Here is a 21,192-nt window from a genome sequence, read left to right as displayed (position 1 = left end):
AATCGACCAAATATCGCTTTTATTTCACTGGTTGGAATTCTTCCTCCCGGCTCGCTCATTTGAAATATAATATTAAAAAGTGCAATCATCTCACCACCCCATTAGCAAAGAGAATAATACTCATTAAATGGAAATTACCTATTGTTCACCTCTCTACACACTATTTAGATAGGAGATTGGAATCCTCTACTTTCCTCTTAAAAAATGACTTTCACTTATTGTGGCTCATTGGGGAAATTATGGAAAACGTATTTTTTTTATAGTAGTTTGAGAGGATAAAATGACCTTATGTCCAAAACCTTTTTTTCTTTCTTTTTAATCTTTTTCCTCATCTTTTACTTGGGTGCAATATTACTACTATTTGGTCCAGCCACGAGAAGTGTTTTTGTTCCTCGAGATGAACTTTACAGAGCCATAACCGCCCAAACGGAATGAAAACTGAAAATGTTGTGCTTGAATAACATTTCCAAAGTCTGATTATTGCTATTGCTACAACGTCAGCGTGGCTCAGGCTAGGTCGACGCCGCAATAATCTAAAAAATGATCAAAGATGACAAGTTCAACCCCCCCCCCCCCAAAAAAAAAGCATGTTCTTGTTCAGTCTAGTTGAAATGAGCTGGCACAGTGCTGTCTTTTGTGTCCAAGTGGTATAAATGATTAATAGGCTTCTTCTTGTTGTCTTTTCAGTGCCCGAGCCTCCCTGTCTGTGTCAGCCGTCTAGCTGAGATAAGAATAATGTGGTCTCCTTTCTACCTCATGATTCATACTTGATCTCGTCCCTCATTGCTACAAAATAATGTTTTGGAAAATTTGAGCAGATGAAAATGTTTTATGTTGCAGTGACCTCAATATCCGGCGGACCTCAAATGACATTGACAGAATCATTTTTTTGTATAAATGTATTGTCTAAGTCAGTTCACTCCCTGCAACCTTCAACAATTGCTCCATTACGCTTGTCAGCATGAATAACTACGTAACACCTGGATGGCCATCGAGGGAACTGGTTTACAAGTGGCGCAGAGATGTCTTGTCGACATGCTAAACTGCCATGTTGAATAGAAAACTGGTTGGCATGCTAAATGACTATGCTGAATGATATGAACTCATTCACTGCCATTGACGGTTATAAACGTCAAATATTCATTTGAAGTATTTCTATTAGTTGACATTTTTTCCCCACTTTTGTTAACAAGAGTATGAAAACCTAGATTTTTTTTATTGTACATTTAGAACAGATATCAAATTTGTGATTAATTGTGAGTTAACTCATAAAGTCTTGCAATTAATTATGATTTTGATTGCCCGACGCTCCTAATTTTTAATTGTAATTAATCGCATGACTTCAATAGTTAACTCACGATTAATCATACATTTGATATCTGTTCTAAATGTACAATAAAAAAAATTATAGGTTTTTATACTCTTAACAAAAGTGGATTTTTTTTTAAACTAATAGAAATAGTTTAAATGAATTTTTGACGTCAATAGCCGTCAATGGCAGTGAATGAGTTAAGGTAGATAATTTACATGCGGAATAAAAAAAAAAAAACACACACCAACTGATGGACAAACTAAATGACCGTTTACATGCTGAATCACCACAGAAGTAAAATTGAGATATTCTAAATTATATTTGTAAATTACTTTCTCAGCCCTTCCATTGGCTTATCAGTCGAGCTCCTGTTAACCCCGGGAGAGAAGCAAAAATCCTAGCGCCCCGTCCCTGTTGCCGTAGTTACAATAGAGGTAAACAGGTTGCCATGCTGAATGACGGCATGTGATCATCAATCAGTATAAACCATTGATGTGAAAAGCGTCCATTCGGTGGTTCGCATGAACGTGTTTTTCCTGTTTATTGCTGAGTGTAGATGACTGATGATGTCTTCTACTTACAAATGGTGTTAACCCTCTTGGTGCTTTTGTGGGGATAAGTAGCAAAAGAAGGACAAATCCGAAAGCCAGCTCTTAAATGTCATTTTTTTTATAACAGTCGAAGACTGGCCCAAACTTGAGTGCTGTGGCTGGTGGAAGGCAATTAAGGGTGGCCCTGCAATTTTGCTTTGCAAAGGCCACAGGGAACTTGAATACTTGTTTTTGTTGTTGTGTTTCTTTAGATGTGAGGTTATAAAGGGTGTTTTTTTTGTGTGCGTGTCCAAACAATATGAGCTGAAATTCTCTGATTCTTGGCTGAAAAAAACAATCACAGGTAAGCTATTTTATTATTATTTTTTTGCTGAATGAGCACAAAAGGTAACAAGTTGACTTGCTGAATGACCAGAGAAATCGCTTCCCCAAGATGAATTAACTGGATAATGTGAACCGGCCTGTATATTTTTTTTCTCCAATTTATCCTGCTGGCCACACACAATCGACCGATGGGACTTTAGACCTGGTTTTAGCCGCTTTCCATTATTTTAAAACACACTCATGGGGTGCAGAAAGACTGAATTAATTCAGTGTGGGCACAAGGACGAATAAATGACATGTATTTGTTAGAAAGAAAAAAAAACTTCTACAGACTGAATGATGGGCTCCCAAATAATGGCTTCTATTTCTGCGCGCGGCCTGTCCTTGAGTACAGGAGGAAGCTTTTTTTCAAAAGAAAGTCAAGCAATTCCAGGCAACTGGTGCAATGTCCATAAAGTGTTCACAATGAGCTGCTCAATTCAATGTTTGCAATTTGATATTCTTTATAAAAATGAATGATTTATTAGCTCAATATGCCCTCCCTCCCCTTTAAAGGAAACACAAAAGTATTCCACTGTGAGGCAAGGCACATCTCGTTTGGAATAATATGTTACATACTGTACGTCTGTCCTTCCATTTTCTATAGTGCTCATCTTCATTCCGGGTTGTGGTTGAGCTGCAGCCGACCCCAGCAAAACCACTGTACTTGTATTGAATAACCCGCAAAATAAAGCACATTTCCATGGCCTCGGAATATTTATTATATATATATATATATTAAAAAAAAGCATTATATTACCCAAACTAACTATTCTGTCTCATGCTGTTATATGTGCTGATATCATTCTTTAATGGCCTCAAGGGACAACCGTACTTACAGGTCACACCCAGAATGCAGAGTTGGCGCTATTTTCCATATAGCACAAACATAGCCCGCAGCTTCTTTATATAGGCATAATTATGATGCACAGGTTCAACAAGTTAAATGCAACGTCTGTATGCCTCTTCTTGGATTTTAAGTCGTTTTGCATGAATTGAGACAATGCAAACAAAAGACGTATTGCATGAATAAGCACGACAAACAAACACATACGGCCATGAGCTGAACAGGCTTGCACGTCCTCCAACCCCTCAAATAACACTTGTGCAGAGTTTATGAATGCATTGAACCCACTGACCCAGTACTTTTGTGGACCTTGCCAGAAAACAACGGTAGGACAAGTTGAGACCAGGAGGTGGCGTCCTATCCCCAGCATGCCACAAACAACTCAGTCAGATTTCATGTATAAAAAGAAGGACAAGTGTTCACCAGAAGATGGCGTTCAACTCCACGTAATTGTCACAGCGCAGTCACATATTTGAACGGCGGTGCTTTATAAAAACAAGTGGAATGCATGACAATTGACTACACTGTGTTATTTAGGATAACATGAAAGGAGGTGGGCAAAAGCTTAATATACAAATTGCACTTTTCTGGAAAGACTTTCTATGAGATGTTGAATGAGCTCGTCTGTTGGAATTGTTGTCCATTTATCCCTATTTTACCCCCAGAGGTCACTGATTTTGGACCTGAGAGACAATCTCTGTTCTAGTTCATATTCAAAAGTGTTTGACAGAGTTGAGGTCAGAGCAAGGTTTTTTTTTTTCTCACAAGAACTCCTCCAACCATGACAGAAATGTTACATCATGGGGAAACTGAGGAAGGGGGAGGCTGCCCCCTAGTGGTCCACTGGCAGGGATTTTTATAACTCAATATCAGGCACATGACGTTTATGTTTTATGTTTGTTGTTGCATTAGTTACACAAGAGGAACAAAATATTATAAACACCTCTCTCAGCGTGATGCAAAGTCAATATGATCAAATAAACAAAACATAGCAAAATATTGTTCAGGTGGGATGAGAAAACCAATTGCGGTTAATAAAAATTAGGGATGTCCGATACCACTTTTTATTTTTTTTATTTAATATATGTATAGACAATAAGTGTTAACAAATACTGTATGTTAATTTGATTTATTTCATATCTTGTGTTCAAAAAATTTTAATACAAAAAGTAAAAATATTTGTTTTAAGGTAAGTTTATGTAACCCAACTTCTGAAGCCATTGTGTTCGTAAGTTGAAGGTATTCTTGAAGTTCCTGATTGTAAAACGGCCACAAGAGGGCGACTGATACTGGTATCGTCTGCCTTTGTGAGTACGGATACCTTGAAATAAGGCCAAGTATTTCCCGATACTGATACTGGGTGTCGGTACTTGCCCATCCCTAATGAAAATCAATCTCAATTCATTATGCATTTGCAGAATAAAAATATAAAGACTGACAGTGAAAGTCAAATAATTGATTAGCTCACAGTGACACAGCTGAGCGATATTATCTTCGATAGCATTCGATTGCTCACTCGCACCACATGTTGCAGCATTTTTGTATCTAATGCAACTCCAGTAAAAGCCTGTTTAAAAGCAAACCAACGCCACGAGCAAGCAGTCAAGTGACATACTATATGATAAACAGGCCTCCGAAAAATGAAACACTGCATCAGCCGAATGCGGAACATCTCTTCTGGGACACATTTAAAGACGAGACTCCAGCCCGCGGCCGATTTCCACAGGAAGTCACACAAGGTACATCGCAACACCTGCACTACTTCTGGGGACGTTGTTCGTGACAATCCATGCAGAAAATCTGCAGGCGGACTCAAACCTCCTCATCCGCCTCCTCAAATTGAGGCCCTAAACAAGAGTGAAAAAGTCACACGTCATGCAGTGTGTAGAAACCTGTGGGTGTCTCTCGTCCTTGGTGACTCAGAATGGCTTTGTGCTTTTTTTGTTATCGAAAACGGGATTTATTTTTTTTTTTTTAATTTTTTGCTTCCGAGAAATGCTGTAGAATTCAAGGCTAAATTATTGATTGTTCAGAATAAAGACATCAATGTGTGGAATGTCACATGAGAATGAAGTTAAACTACCGTCATTCATAACATCCTTATGTTGCTCGCGAGCAAACTTATTGCTGGCATGTCCTCACAAAATAAAAAATTAAAAAAATGTCAACAGATAATACTAAGTTTTATGAGAACAGTCCATTACAAATTCAACCTGCAAGTGTGTGACAAATGACTGGCACCCCGTAAGTCCCACCTTCTCTCTCTGATTGGTTGTTTTTCTTTGGACGCAGTGCTTTCTTGTATATGAAATTAAATTCACAGGATAAGACCAGCGATTATATTGATTAATTAGTATGTACTACTGTCAAGTCATAATGACTGAATTGTTTTAATGAATATGACAAAACGATTGACTGTTTTAAGTCAAGACTGAATATGACATCACAGCCTGCGAACGTCACATGACCAAACCCCAAAAACGGGTGAGCCGTGACGGTTGTCTGAGCCCTTAGGCACTGTGATGTCATTTTCAGTCGACAGCAAGTGGCAAGATGGCCGCCCCCTGAGATGGATAAAAAAAAACGGTTGGATTTTGCTGCTTAATTCATTTTCCACAAACGCAATATTAATCAGAATGTTTAGACTAGTATGTGTTCATATAGAGCATAATATTGTAAAGAAAATATTTGACTTGACTTGCCGTTTTAATAATAATGGCGGTTAACACACTCTTAGTAGTAGTATAACATTTAGGGATTTGTTAAAATATTCGTTTGAAATGACAAAATGGTAACAGACATGATGTCATGTGCATGTTTCGGTTTAGCCTGTTCCGTTGACCAGCGCCTGCCCTTGGCCTACTTCTGGGCGAGAAGCACACCACGACGCCAAAAGACGATCGTCATTAAGCGCAACCGTACCACGGGAAGGAGACCATGCAATTTTGGGTGAGTCCCTTTTCAGCAAACGTTGTACGGAGAGTTCAATATTATCTGCGTACGAGCCGATTAGTCTCTTATTTTAGCAACGTACAGAATAGTGTGTGCGCATGTGTGGGTTGTTGTTACTGGGAATACGCATGTGTGTTTTCTTCATGCTTTTTTTTTTGTCTATAAGCTTAATATGGCTGATATGATATGCAAAGAAACCTATTTTATTACTATTTAGTTTCATAAAGAGGCATCCATAGTTACTCACAATTATGCATGCTCACATGAATATTAATCACTGATGCATCTGATGGACTTCTGCAGTCAAATATTTACACACACACACACACATTTAAATGTTCCAGAATCTCTTCGGAAGACCTATTTTCAACTTTCAAGTTCCAACTACGGCAGACTGGTTTATATTTAGCTCATTTGCGCGTAAGTGAGATAGATTTCACAAGGAAGTGTCAAAGGGAGTCAGGTGTGACGGAGGAACAAACAAATTAAACATCACAGACTTGATTTTCTGCAACGATCGACTACTTAAAGGGTAAGTTAACCCTAACATTTTCTTGACAACAATATGTTCTTTGCAGCCCCGTTGATGTGAATACGATATTCTGGTTAATATTGTGTTAGTGGAATATGAGTTAAGCAGCAAAGTCCAAGCAGTTTTATCAATATCAGAAGGCGGCCATTTTGCCACGTGTAACAACTAATCACAGCTCAGCTTCAGAAAACAGGTGAGCTGTGATTGGTCGTTACAACATTGATGTTATTATTAATAGGTTTTTGGTGAGCTAACAAATACACGCACGCACGCACATATACATACTCACCCACACACACAAAAAATTAATAATAATAAAAAAAAATAAAAAAATAAAAATAAAGAGCAATGATGATGACATTTCCGAATGAACAATACTGAGCTCTTTATAGAAAAATAAATAAATAAAGAAAACAGGTGAGCTGTGATTGGTCGTTACAACATTGATGTTATTATTAATAGGTTTTTGGTGAGCTAACAAATACACGCACGCACGCACATGTACATACTCACCCACACACACAAAAAATTAATAATAATAAAAAAAAATAAAAAAATAAAAATAAAGAGCAATGATGATGACATTTCCGAATGAACAATACTGAGCTCTTTATAGAAAAATAAATAAATAAAGAAAACAGGTAAGCTGTGATTGGTCGTTACAACATTGATGTTATTATCTTCAGTCGACAGCAAGTGGCAAAATGGTCGCCCCCCCCCCTGAGATGGTTTAATAATGGCTGGATTTTGCTTCATAACTCTTATTCCACAATTGTAATATTAATTAGAATGTCATGTTTAGACTAGTGAGGTCACATGCAATACAGTATTGTCAAGAAATCTTTATGGTTGACTTCTTTTTTTTTTTTATGCTAATATCATGCACGCATTGTCGTGATGCTGAAATTTCAGCTTCTCTCGTGGAAAGTCGAACACTATTCAAACCATCGCACGTCTTCATTAAGGTCACAGGTCAGCTGGGCGATAGGCGGGAAACATCCTGTTACAGACAGCTGACCATGTGCACTTCCATTCACACCTATTGACAATTAAGATGATCCATTTATCCACAGTCATAATGCCCCCCTGAGGGAAACACTAACTACAAGGGAAACCATAATTACAGAACATGGCCCGCAACGAAAATGAGTTTGACACCCCTGATTTAGAGTATTTAATTAAACTAAAATGCCTGTTTTTGCGCTCATATTTTCTGACTCGAGTGTCCTCAAGGGGGCTCATCATTAGAGGTGTAATAAAAAAATCTATTTAATACAAATGGTCAAATCATTGGCATATGCTTGGATGTTAAATATTTAAATTCCACTGCCGTTTTAATGGAGGTGGTACATAACAAACTACATTGAACAAACATAGTTTAAAAAAAAAAAGAAGTGACTAATTAGTTATGAATTACTGGTTTTATTTATCACTTACAGTCTAGATTTCGACCCATTTATAGCCAGACTAGAAGCTCAATCATCTCAGAAAAAAAAAAGTGTAAATAAATAAATAAACCTCGGATTGCATATTTTATGCATAATAAATTGAGATGTCGGATGGCATTAAAAGGTTGGAGGGACTTATTAAATGTTATGTGGCAGTATAATATCACTTTAATGACCTCGGTGAGACTCGCTCATGCCACTCCGCAAACATTTCGGTTTCACCAGTTGAGCACAAAGTCAAAAAAAAAAAAAAGGGGTGACGCCAACGTGACAAACATCAGGCACGAACTTTAAATGGATGATGTGAAATGTCTTCACAAAGCTCGGCATTAAACGGAAGCCCCCGCGTTTCTTGATGCGCGAGTGTATATTTATAACACCGGCCATCTGTAGAATGTGGCCATCTGTAGACGGAGGAGTCGCTCATTGTTGGGGGGGGGGGGGGGGGGTCGCACATTTCAAACCGATGTGCCCCTTTGTGACGCTTCGCCCCTGGAGAGTCGAATGTGTGTTCATCCTCCAGAATTGCTTGATTGCTGTATCACTGCTCTCTGGCATTGTGGGGAGTGTGTGGAGGGGGGGGGGGGGGTGGCGGCTTTGGACTTAATTATAGAACTGATGATGCAAAGACAGTGGAGCAAACATTCCCCTTTTACACGAGCCAGCGTGGTACAGTCCACCATCTTAAAGGCAGAGCGCATGTACATGTGCAGCTTGAGCAGCACTTATGATTATTTATTGAAAATGCACTTATTCAGACATGTTTGAAACCCGCCGACGGTATTTTCAAAACGCAGCAGAAAGGGCTACACAAACACATTGCACAGGTGTGCCTCTCAACGCTCAACACACACACACACACAAAAAAAAAATGTATCACATACTATCCATAAGTACACCAAGCCTTCCTATTACCATGGCAACAAACGCACCATCGCTAAGGCAACAGCTGCTGAGTGTTGAAACAAGAAAAAAAAGAAGCCTTTAAGAAGCCATTTCGGTCTCATGATGTTGTCCTTTTTGTCTTTTTGCAGTCTTCATGCCTTCATGTTTGCTTTTTCTTCTCCGATGCATATGTAATTCACACTCTCCTCCTCAACACATTTTTTTCTCGCGGTCTAATTCCTTCCGCCTTCAAACACACACGCATATAAATATAAAAAAAATATATATATATGACACGCGCACAGCCGCCGCGCACAGCCGCGCACACACACCCACTCGCCAGCTCTCTCTCTCTCTCTCTTTAGCCGTCCCCTCCCTCGCTTCTTCCTCCTCCATCCCGCTCCGCTGTCTTATTCTGTTTCTCTTTCCTCCCCCCCCTTTTCCTTTCCACAGTGTGACTCCCCCACTCGTTTTTTTGTACTCGCCACCACTCCATCTCTTTCCATATTCACACCGTCCTCCCCCCCTTTTTTCTCTCTCTCTCTCTCTCTCTCTCTCTCAAGAAAGAGCGGATGCGCCCTCACCTTGCCACTTTCTCTCTCATACAAAATTCCGAGACCACCCTCTCTCTCTCCTCTGTCTTTCTCCGCTCGCTCTCTCCGTTTCCCTGTGGCCCTCCCCCTCCCTTTTCATGTTTCCCCCTCCCTCCATCCTCTCTTTCCCTCGCTTGTTCGGTTAGTCAAAGAAGAGATCCACTGAAGGAGGAAAAAAAAAAAAAAAAAAGAGGGGGGGGGGAACGGCAGGACGAGAGCGAGAGTGCAGGAGTGGGGCAGGCTGGGGAGCGGGGTGCGGGGGTCTCAGCCCTCTGTCGTGGGGGGGTTGGGGGGGGGGGGTTGAAACACACCCCGATATTTCGTACTAAATACCATGGACTGCCTCTGCATTGTGACTACAAAGGTAAGCTTCTTCGTGGTACTCGTGGCCCAGTGTGTGTATGCATGTGTGTGTGTGTGTGTGTGTGTGTAAGCCACAGCTGTATTTGTATTGTACACACAAAAGAGGGAAGTGTGCATTTTTCCACCGTCACTCAATTATACAACACTTCCTTTTTTTGTTTGTCTTTTTTTTTTATATAAAAGGGAGCGATGCTCTGCATTCCTCTCACTATGGATGACCCTTACATCTCCCACGCTCTGTGTCATGCTTTGTGAAATGCCAACCTGCTTGGATATAGTAAAAGTGTTGGGTGGGGGGGGGGGCATTTGGGGGGGGGGGCTTTGTGTCACACTGGAACTGCAGCAAGTCAGCGAGAGTCCACATTGAAGGCTACTCCGCTTTGCATGCTAATAATCTCAAGCATCCAGCTGCCCCATCTCTCTTTTAACTGTTCGCGACGCACATGCTCGCACCGTCTTGTCATGGCGAGAGGCAAACCCCAAAATAACCTGAAATGACCAAAAAAGAAAAAAAAAAAAGAAGCAGGTGAGTGTGACAGTGCGAGTTGGCTGAAAGTGAGAGGCACCTGGGGGGTGCACTTTCCGACCGGAAGTGACGACACGCGAGCGGAGCAGCTGGTTTGGGAATGCTCACGGTCGAGCAACGGAACCTTTTCGGATGGATTACATAAATTTGCACTTAAATTCATTTTGCCTCACAGTTTCCTTGGCAACAGGGATTGTTGGTCACCTAAACATAGATAAGTAGGTGCAGTCACGCAGCGAGGCCGTACTGTAGTTGACAAAGTAGAACTCTTATGTAAAAGGATATGATCCACATTTTTTGTCTAATTGTACGGTCAGCCGGAATGGAAACTACCGAGCTAATGTAACGACGGCTGAAACAAAAAAATGCGGCTTTATCTCTGCAAGCATCAACTGGCTTTGTGGGTGACTCACTGGAAAGCAAAACATCTTATTAAAAGTAAAAGAACCACAGTTGGTAAGCGAAGACATTTCTCCAGACTCGCGATCAAAGTGAGAAAAGACTTAGTGTAAAGCTGGCGAGAGAAGCCTTGTGAGACAGATGGTCACTTTAGAAAAGGGGAAAGTTTGCAAACCAAAAGCTGTGTTTACACCAAGCGGGAAAGGTCGGTTCATGTCATCATGATGGTTAGTTTCACTCATTTATGATACACTGCATAAAAGTTCATCTGGGTTTACATGCAGTCGAAAAACGAAAAATCTTGTAAACACGCGCAAAAACCTGGATATGCTGTTATTCGGAATTTTAAAAACCTAAATAAGACCCCTGGGTTACCCCTTTTTTAAACCGCTTGGTCATATAAACGTGATCGGTTCACGTCCTTCGAACGGAACTTTGATTTGTTTTCTGTGCATACTCCATTGAGTATTGACATGGTCTGAACTATGTACGACGGCCATCTTACGTTGCCGCTCGCAAAGCATGCCTAACTTTCTATGTCTCTATTGCAAAAATGCGTGTAAATAAGTCCGTGTGTCTTATATTGACCGTAGAAAGTTAAAAGCAGAATGACGTCTATTTGCGGAATGACGCGGTTTGTGCGCCGCGGTTTCGAAAAAAAAGAAAAAAAAATATATATATATATATATATATGGGAGTAACATTGCCTACATGTAAACAAAGTCTATGTTCTGCAGCAGTGGATGGAGAAACAACAGTTAAAATCCAATTCACCTGCGTGCGGGATCTGAGGGGTTCACCAGTGGGATAAAAAAAATACGGGGGTGGCGATGTGAACTGGATTTGTGAGTACATAAGAACATCTATTACTAACTTAAACTAACAAAGTAATAGTCTGAATATCTGAAATCTTACACTGCCGTGTAAACTAATTCCAGTGGCTACGCTAGTCAGATAAAGCTACGTTTACACGATGTTCCCGTTTCAGGCCAAAACCGGATGGCCGTAAAAAAAAAAAAACACGGGATCTGGGATGGCCAATGATTAAAAAAGGTTGGCCATGGAAGTCATGATACTTGCAAGAAACTTTGTCGGCTATAGCTATAGGTGACGGGAATCGTAAGGAAATTATTTTTTCTGGCATTTCACACTCACCGCCAGCAACTCTTCTAAAGCTAAGCCGTGTGTTTAATTGACTTACAATGCCCGCTGTGGCATTACTGTTTACAATGCTCGGTGTTGAATGCGAGTGCTGCAATTGGCTGGCAGCCAGGTCAGGGTGTAACCCGCCTACTGCCCGAACACAGCTGGGATAGGCTCCAGCACGCCCGCGACATTCGTGAGGTATAAGCGGTTAAGAAAATGGATGGATGGATGGATGAATGAATGTGAGTGAGTGAGTGGATTATTATTTGACAGAAGAGAAAACTACTAGTATTAGTTTGCTAACTAGTATAGCCTAAATATGTCCTCTGATGCCGTCCTCTGGGGGCCCGGCAGGGGACCTTAATTTGACTCTTAAAAGTGACATACGTAGTGTGTCTTAGAGCCGTTAGAACTCCGTCAAAGTTACATTGAATATGCCCGGGAAAAAGTGAATTGTTCCATGATGTGGCCGCAGCTACTCAATCAGAGATAACTCATGTGACAGATTCGTGCCAGAAAAAGGAGAAGATCCCTTCAAACGCGAGGCTTATTAAACTTTCATGCGACTGGCTGCATTGCAGGTGAGCCGTGCCATCGCGAACCAGACGACGGGCGAGCTGTATCGCAACACCCACGTGCTTGCGAAAGCATAACGCCGCGCACAAGGTCTGCATGCAAGGTTTTGCCGTGCGGGGGCGACGCCGCAGCCACTTGAGGAGTGACATCAGAACACGGCGGCCTCTTAATTTGAAACGGTTCCCGCTGATGCTTTTAGTTGGAAAATCGGCAGCATGAGGGCTATGGCGCGATGTCACTGAAACTCATTTTAGTTGCTGTCGTGAGTAATTTTTATTATTTTTTTACTCCAGTGAAATGTACAAATGTCTAAAATCATAAAAGAAACTGATGGCAGAATACAGTAAGTTTAATTTAACAGGAGGGTAAAATATAAAGAGCACTCAGAGCCACTCATCAGGAGAAAGTCAGTATTATTACCGTATGATTTTGAGTGGCTCTTTTTTAACGCTGCTTTTATCAGGGGTCAATCAAGAAACTGCCTACCATCAAAAAGACACGCTAGATGAGAATGAATAAAAAGGACTTATTATTATAGTTGATGAAGATGTTGATGCAACAAAGTCCGAACATGATTAGTAGGTGTAAGGGATATAAAAACTCACAACTCGGATCAGATCATGGATTTTAGTCACGGAATGCATCATTTTTCGGATCAGCAAAAAAAAAACAAAAAAAAAAACATTTCACTTGAAATGTCATTGTCTGTCAATGTTTAGAACACAATTTTCTTCTTAATTTATGCATGGGCTGGGAATGAAAAAGACCTCAAAATGCAATTTTTATCCTCTCCCTTTAAATATGGAGACAAGAATTACAAACTCGCCTACGTCCACATTAATTGAAAAATAACTAAAGAAAGGAAGCAAAGCCACAGCCGTTTGACTACTTTTAAAACTAGCCAGGCAGTCGCTCCTAGCATGTAGCCGCTAACGGCAAACACTTACGCCGAAGCATACAATGATGGCGCAATCATTTAGCAGCTTTTTTAGCGTCCTTAATTAGCGAGTGGATATGATTTCGGGATGTAGTTGTATTGATGTTTGTAGCAACTATGTGATGGCAATTAAAAACAGCCCGCTGAAATGTCATTACACAAGACAAGCGAGCCATTACGCCACCACACGCTGTGAGGGCTAACTTCAAAATAAAAGACTACTAAAGCTATTTTATTGGCGTATTTGGTAAAAAAAATTTTTTTTAACTTTCACATTGCTGTTACGCTATGAGGAGCTCGTCTTTCTGATGGCACAGAAAAACAACAATTAAAATATTTTTTTTTGGGGGGGGGGGGAGATAGTCGAATAACTCAAAAACTAGCGTCAGCCATAATTGCCAAAAATCTCTCAAAAATGTGACTTTTTAAAAAGATGTGTTTTCAACGTCCTCTGCTGCTACTTTTGTGAATGTGGATTTGAAACCCAACATTTTTTTTTGGAGACCACATACGGTTTGAACCGTGGTGTGTGATCAGTATAGATCCCGGATCAAAAGATGATCCATTGCACCACTCGTAGAAAGTTTTGACTAATGAAGCTCACTCTCACGTCCAAGGGATCATTTTTACTATTATTCCACTCCTGCGTGCTGCATTGGACTTTTAAAAGAGCTTATGTAATTTCCTGCCGCTTCCTACACTAGAATCTTAAGAGAAAATAAATAATAAATTGGAAATCAATGCATCGCACGACCGCGTCATTACGCAACACTTCCAACTGGAATATTAGAGCGTATCAGCTTGAAGAGACGTCACCGGATTTATATTTGGTTTGGAGCCCGACGATACCTTTGAGTCTCCCTCATCGCGTCGAGAACATTCCACATTGTTTCACAAGGAAGTCAGAGAAAAGACGGCATGACAACGTTTGATATATTGGCCACTCATCACCACTGTTGTGGTTGCCACCGTTGCACATCCTGCCCTCCTTCACCGCTAATCCCCTCCCCACCTTCTTCACGTGCTCTCCATACTCCGGACTCCCCTCTGACCTACTTTAGAGCACTTTTGAGACCTCTCTCGTTAGTGCTTCTTTCATATCAATTATACATTCGATAGGATGTAGCCCATGTTAGCGGCTACGTATACGCAGGGTTGGCTTCATGCTCGCTTAAGGGGCCGCTGCCTCCCCGCGAGCGGAGTTAATAAAACAGCCCGTGTGACAAGCGCGTCAGGATTAGCGACCGCGGGGAGAGCTCATGTGATCTCCTACTCAAGGGCGCGAGCAACCTCGCGTCCGCGAGGGGTCCGCGTGCAACCGCCGAGACACCGATCCCACCCGGTTGCTCCCAGGGCGCGGGGGGGAGAAGATAGCGAGCCAGGCGGCGCAGTGCACATCTGATGCCATGACTGCACGGCTCAGAGGTCTTCTTTTGTCTTCGGCAACATACTGCGCCACTCACCCACACACTTAGGCAAGCCGCGCACGCACTCGGGCGCAGTCTTGTCTGGACTGGGACTTTGAGTTCACGTCTTAGAAAAGTTGCTAGCTTTCATTAAAAAAAAAAAAAAAAAAAAAAAGGCTCACTTTTCTGTATGGCGCTACTTGTGACAGGAATGAGTGTTCCTACAGGATATTAACACCGTGGAATCTCCAAAGTTGAACACAGATTGTTGTTGACCTCTGATTTGTTTGGATTTGGAGACTTTTTATTTTTATTTTACTCCAATGAAAATAATGGAAACACCATTTTAGCAACAAACGAAAAGAGTTTGCAAACTAGCTTAGCATTAGCTAGAACGAGGCTACAGGCTAGTACAACATGACAGGGATGTATTTCAAATAGGACCCCCCCCCCCACACACACACACACACCACATGTTGGCCAGGGTACGACACGTTATCCCGAAGGTTAAAGCTGGACTTTGGAACAATTTGCCCAAAAATATCTTTAAAAGAGCCTTTTAATTTGACCATTTATGACTGAAACATTTTTTTAAATTAGCATATTAACACCTTAGCTGTTTATAATGGGAACTCCTACAAGCCTTTAGCTAATAGTTTTCAGACTGGATTTGGGTTTGAATTTTACACCCTCTGTCTGTGGATGTGATGGAATGTGCGCATTAGTGTATGTGATGCAGGAAAAATGCAGTTTCATTTTCCGGCCACAGGTGGCAGTAACGATTCGAAATTCAATGTTCTGCGTTCACTCGCTTTAAAGTAAGTTATTTTAAACAAAAAAGGAAAACCCTGATCCACTGTGCCAGACAGTGTAGAAAAGTACAATAACAAACTGATTCACGTGGATTCGGGACTTGCTTGTTAATATTTGGCGAATGCTGATTATAGCAGTGAGTCCGGGCACTGGCAAACTGTATACAACAGTAAGTAACCACTCAAAAAAGTGTCGAATGAGCCTAAAAATAAGTTATGGAAGTCGTCTTCCCCAGCATCGCACACATCACAATTGCCACAACTACAACTTTTCTAAAAGCGAAGACGTGATTAATTTTGTATACTGTGCAACGCCTGCTGTAGCATCGTTTTTTTTTTTCTGTGAGTGAAATAGAGCGAGAGAGTCTTCTCACAATCTTCTCCGAACGCCCCTCGTCTAGGATGGAATAAGATAAGCATCGAAAAATAGCCTCTGAAAAATCAAGACAAATCCTTTGATGTTTACTGAACCGAGCACTTTTGGAGGTATGCTGAAGTTTTGCATCCCATTATGCACGATGGCAGTTCAAAACTCTGGATAATTTCCCATTTTAAAATGACGGCCCAATTCCCAATCATACAACCTCGGCTGCGCTGCATTCATCCTGACATACATCAATCTCTTTTGTTTCCTCTGTTTGAAGGTCCACCTCGTATTAGCGCTCGTCTGTCGTTATTTATTACCGCATGTTGCTGATGAGCCCCTCGTCTAATTTAATGATCCGAACCTCCATCAGGAGGCCCACTTTGCAAGGAGGCTATTAACAGTTTGTCCAGCGCGCATGTCAGAAAGTGCGTTTCGGCTTCTCAGCCTAATGAAGAAGCAGTCTTCTTATTGTCTTCGCGTTTTGTTATCTGCACATAAATGCATGGGAGCTCCTTGAGCTCCGTGATCATTTTTTGTTATCTTAAGGGTGACATGTTTCATCCATCATCGGGTTGGGGAGAATAGAATATGATAAGGTTAATAGTACAACGAGTTAAAGGCAAGTTCATGACTCAAAATAATTAACTGGTCTGATGAGTAGTAAATAATAGATGGAGGTTGAGGTCAGTCAGGGTCAAGCTCAAATCAGGGCCTCATGTAGTATAATTTTAGTAGTGGCTATGATATGATTTAACATGAGTTTTGAAAATGGCGTACAGTGACACCCAGTGGTAGCTTTGTAAATGACAGGTTTCCATGACAATGTGGATCAGGGAAAGTGACGGGTTTTTTTTGCAGCATGTGTCAATCATGCGTGTAGCTTTGCTACATTTGAGAACTTCATTTGAATAGTAAATGATCATCTGAACTCGTGCCAGCAAATTCATCACAGACCTGCGCAGTGCTCTTAACTCATTTCAATCCATGGATACAAACGGCAAACACGACTTCCTGAATCAGCACAGATTGTAAAATAATCCCATTTAAATTAAAAACAGAATCATCCAATGATATGATGAGTGCCCTAACACACATGAACTCAAAAATAATACGCAAATGCATCACATTGCCGTGTTTTTGTTTGTCTCTGGCTTTGTGTCTCCATGTTCCTCTTGTAGGTGATGTCAGTTGCCTAGCAACCACGCAATCAGGGCCCGATTGTTGCCATGACAACATGGCAAGGTATCATCATGGACGGAATAGAGATGAAAGAAGGAAGGGAGGGGGAGGAGAGCGAGCGAGCGAGCGAGCTGGAGAGAGCGAGGCCTGCCATTGAAGGGTGTTGATAATATGAAGCCCACAGTGCGCAGGTAGGAGTCTGACCTCTGTGTAGGCGGCGGCCTCATGAATGCAGAGAAGAGAAAATTCATATTTGGTGTGAGGAAGCCGCATACGCAGGTTGCGCAGAGTTAGACTCTCCTCAAAGGAGAACGCAGGCTTCCTTCCGCATGGAAATGTCACGATGTGCTCCACTTTGTCTTTAGTCAGAGATGCAAAAGCAGAAGGCCGCCCTGAGCGTGTCACTGAGGGCTTCGGGCCTAACCTCTGCAGGTGTCAAAACCCATCAATCAACCATAATTGGTGCGCTTTGAAGCGGTCCAATAGGTCACGGTGGATTTATTTATTCACCCCCCTCAACCCTGTTTTCCGTTTAATACAGTTATGATGCACAGTAATGGTGTCTGAGAGGGGAACTAACTAAACTGCCTCAAAACAAACAAAAAAAAGTCTATGACCCTTTATAAATTGGTTATTTGATAGAAATAGATGGATAAAGATATAGATATCAGGAGTGGGAATCTTTGAATGTCTCACGATTCGATTCCGATTTTTGGGTGTGCGATTCGATTCAGAATCGATTTTTGATTGGGGACGATTTTTGATTCAAAATAATTTGATTGACAATGATTTTTGCTTCAATTGATAGATGTTCAAGGAATTGTAATGATCTACTCCAGTCTGACTCGCTAATGCTAATTAGCGCTCTACTCGCGGCACTTTTATCACTCAAAAGAATGGCTCCACACTGAAAAAAAACCAAAAAAACTTTTATTGGAATGACTTGATCTTTACTTTTTCCTTCTACTCAGACTGCGTAGAACCACACTGCCCCTAAGTGGCCAAATGGGGTACAACATGAACAGCGCTCCCAATAAAGGCACACACAAACAAAGGGAAGACAGTATAAAATTATTTACATAAAATCGATTTGGGGGCATTAAAAATCGATTTTGAATCGTACAAAATGAGAATCGCGATTCGTATGAGCATCGATTTTTGGGCACACCCCCAATGCATCGAGATATACAGTATATAGATATTAGTTATTCAGAGAGCAAACAGGTTTGTTCTGATAGAAGCGTATTGGGGAACATTCTGTTAGGCAAATGCATTGCATTCAGAAAACAGCTGTTAAAAAGCCTCTGATGAGCAGCAAGCAGGTATTCGAAGCTGCCGGCGTGTCCCTACAGTCCCAATAACATCTCAGCGGCTTTCAGTTATGCAAGTTGAAGTTCTTTTCAGACAGACTCCTTTTCAAACAGTTTGATTCACTGATAGAAGCTGAGCGACTTCGGGAGGCGCTTGTAGATGACGTTGTGGTCGGCTAGTGGATGGGCATCAAGTCCCGACAAGGCTGCGACATCACCAAGCAGATTCAAAAAGGTCGATTCAAACAGAAGCTCGAGCTATATATCAATTAAAAAAACGTTTTTATTTACCATGAGTCGACTGGTTTTGGGACTGGCCTGGCCGACGAATAGCGAAAACTCAAGTATAATTGAAATGCATAGGGGGCAAAAAATTATTTCAAAACACTCATAAACATTAAATATAACATATAATGTCTTATTTCGCGGAGCCAATCGATGACATCATTGATCGATCGGGCAAATCATAAAATGCTACATATTGACAGATTTCGATTCAGCCAATCAGATTGGTGTCAAGTGTTGCGATAAGTTCCAGTGGTCATGCGCACTGCATATGAAGTACATATCGCTGCCGTCGGGCCGAAATCTTGCAAGTCATAAATTCATATTTAAAAAAAAATCTATACTTTTGGACAAAATGTTGTTTTTAGGGTTTCCTGAAAAGTGATGATTTTGGAGGTACAAGGTTTTGGCTCGACGCCACGTTAGAGCTCAGACTCACACCCAAAATCCACATTCTGTGTTGATGAGCACTTCTCCTTTGCCAGAACAGTTCGTGCACCTCACAGACGTGACATATGCATACTGATGATTAGGTTGTCTACTCTAAAATGTGCAGTTAACTGCATTGGACCGCTCAATTCTTTTTTCTTTTTTTTTTCTTCCTTGAGAGCTCAGTATTATTCATTCGGTAATTTTACCAATTTGACATGTCATCATCATTGCTCTCTTATTTTTTTAAATATATATATAAATATATATTTTTAAATATATATATAAATATATATTTTTAAATATATATATAAATATATATTTTTAAATATATATATAAATATATATTTTTAAATATATATATAAATATATATTTTTAAATATATATATAAATATATATTTTTAAATATATATATATATTTTTAAATATATATATATATATATATATTTTTTTTTTTTAATATATATATATTTTTTTATATATATATATTTTTTTATTAATTTTTATTTTGTATGTGGGTGAGTATGTGTATGCGCATGTGCGTGCGTGCGAGCGTGTATTCATTAGTTCACCTAAAACCTATTAAAAAATCCCATGCCGTTCACCTAAACCGAACACTTCAGAACCGTTCAATTCTAATAAAGAAAAGGTGCATAATGTACATTTTTTAGGGGCCTTTTATATTGTAGGCTACACCTGTGCAATAATCAAGCTATCTAATCAGCATCTTCATATGCCACACCTGCGAGGTGGATGAATTATTTCTAAAGAAACGTTGCCATTTGATTGTCACTGATCAAAATATTTGTACTCTTTAAATTTCACTGCCCGTGTATAAAAAAAAATGGTCAAAAACAACATATGGTTAATTATTTGCAAGATATATCGTACAGGACAGAAACATCGGAGGTTGTGCGGATAAAGTTATTCCTCAGGCGCACACGCGCACAGAAAAAAAGAATTCAACGAAATAATAGATCTGCTTTCGTGTGTCTCCATGTCTGATTGGTTCCCCTCCCTCACTGCGAGGCAGTGACAAACATCATATTATGAGTCACAGCTGGAGCAGGCTTCCATTCCACTACATTCGCACCCATGTGTCCAACACCAACAACTCGGGCTTCCAGGAAAACTCTCTCTTCTCGTCTACTACGACATCCCCCCTTTCCCCTTCCCTCTCGTCTCTCCCCCCCTTACCCTTCCCTAGTCTCTGTAGCGGTCTCCCCGTCCCTCTCCTCCTCCTCCTCCTCCTGCTCCTCCTCCTCCTCCTTCGCTGCGGGTGTCTGGGAGGCTGTTTTTCCTCTGTCTCTCGCTCATGAAGGGCCGCACTAAGCTGCCTTCCCTCTGCCCATGTGTGGTAGGTAAATTCACCTCCGTGTTCGTGTCGTCCTCTGCCTCCATCTCACCGCTGACGTCTTCTTCTGCTTTGCATGTTAGCTCAATGCCAGCTAGTCGTGCTGGCTGGCAAAAGGTTGGGGGAGGCGTGTGGTGGTGGTGGTGGTGGTGGGGGGGTTCTCTGTTTGTGCATCGAATGTGATTCCAGAGTCATAGATGAATCAGACGAGTACGTATGAGAGATGAGCCATCTCCGTGTGTGCTGGCTATGTTTATTCATGCGCTGGGGTATGTTAGGTGCGAGCGTGGCCTGACGTGTGGGCGGGCATGAGCCACTGAGCACGCGAAGACACGCAGGAGGGGAGCACAACTCAGGACGACTTGTTGATTAAAACCATTAGGGAATTCATAATTGAGCGGTTTCCTCTATGGGACAATATATGTGAATATATATAATCCAGAGTGGTGTCCTTTATGAGGACATGTATGCCTGAGACTATGACTAGAAAAGTGAACAAAATGGTGTCATGGTTTGGGGTATTGAATACTTTTAGGGTTCGGTAGGGTCTTATCAAAAAAAAAAAAAGAAGTGAGGTATGTATAAAAGTAATAATAGCATTAATAGTAATATTGAATAC

The 21,192-nt window shown here is 40.9% G+C and overlaps 1 protein-coding gene across 2 annotated transcripts in view; it reads left to right on the top strand.

Annotated features, from left to right (window-relative positions):
* The first annotated feature begins 9,696 nt into the window (after window positions 1–9,696).
* Window positions 9,697–21,192, top strand: part of dlg4a (discs, large homolog 4a (Drosophila)) — a 62,139-nt gene continuing 50,643 nt past the window's right edge. The window contains exon 1 of one of the 2 annotated variants that reach the window (XM_086098101.1): window positions 9,697–9,847. In XM_086098101.1, coding sequence (XP_085954227.1) covers window positions 9,818–9,847 — 30 coding nt within the window. In that variant the 5' untranslated portion in view covers window positions 9,697–9,817. Of the gene's footprint in view, window positions 9,848–20,411; window positions 20,577–21,192 lie in introns of those variants that run through there. The other variant, XM_086098100.1, reaches the window with a different exon arrangement.

The sequence above is a fragment of the Leptonotus elevatus genome, chromosome 16, assembly GCF_054856555.1.
Source record: "Leptonotus elevatus isolate MCC_2025b chromosome 16, RoL_Lele_1.0, whole genome shotgun sequence".
Classification (NCBI taxonomy): domain Eukaryota; kingdom Metazoa; phylum Chordata; class Actinopteri; order Syngnathiformes; family Syngnathidae; genus Leptonotus; species Leptonotus elevatus.
This window is presented reverse-complemented; position numbering and strand designations above follow the sequence as displayed.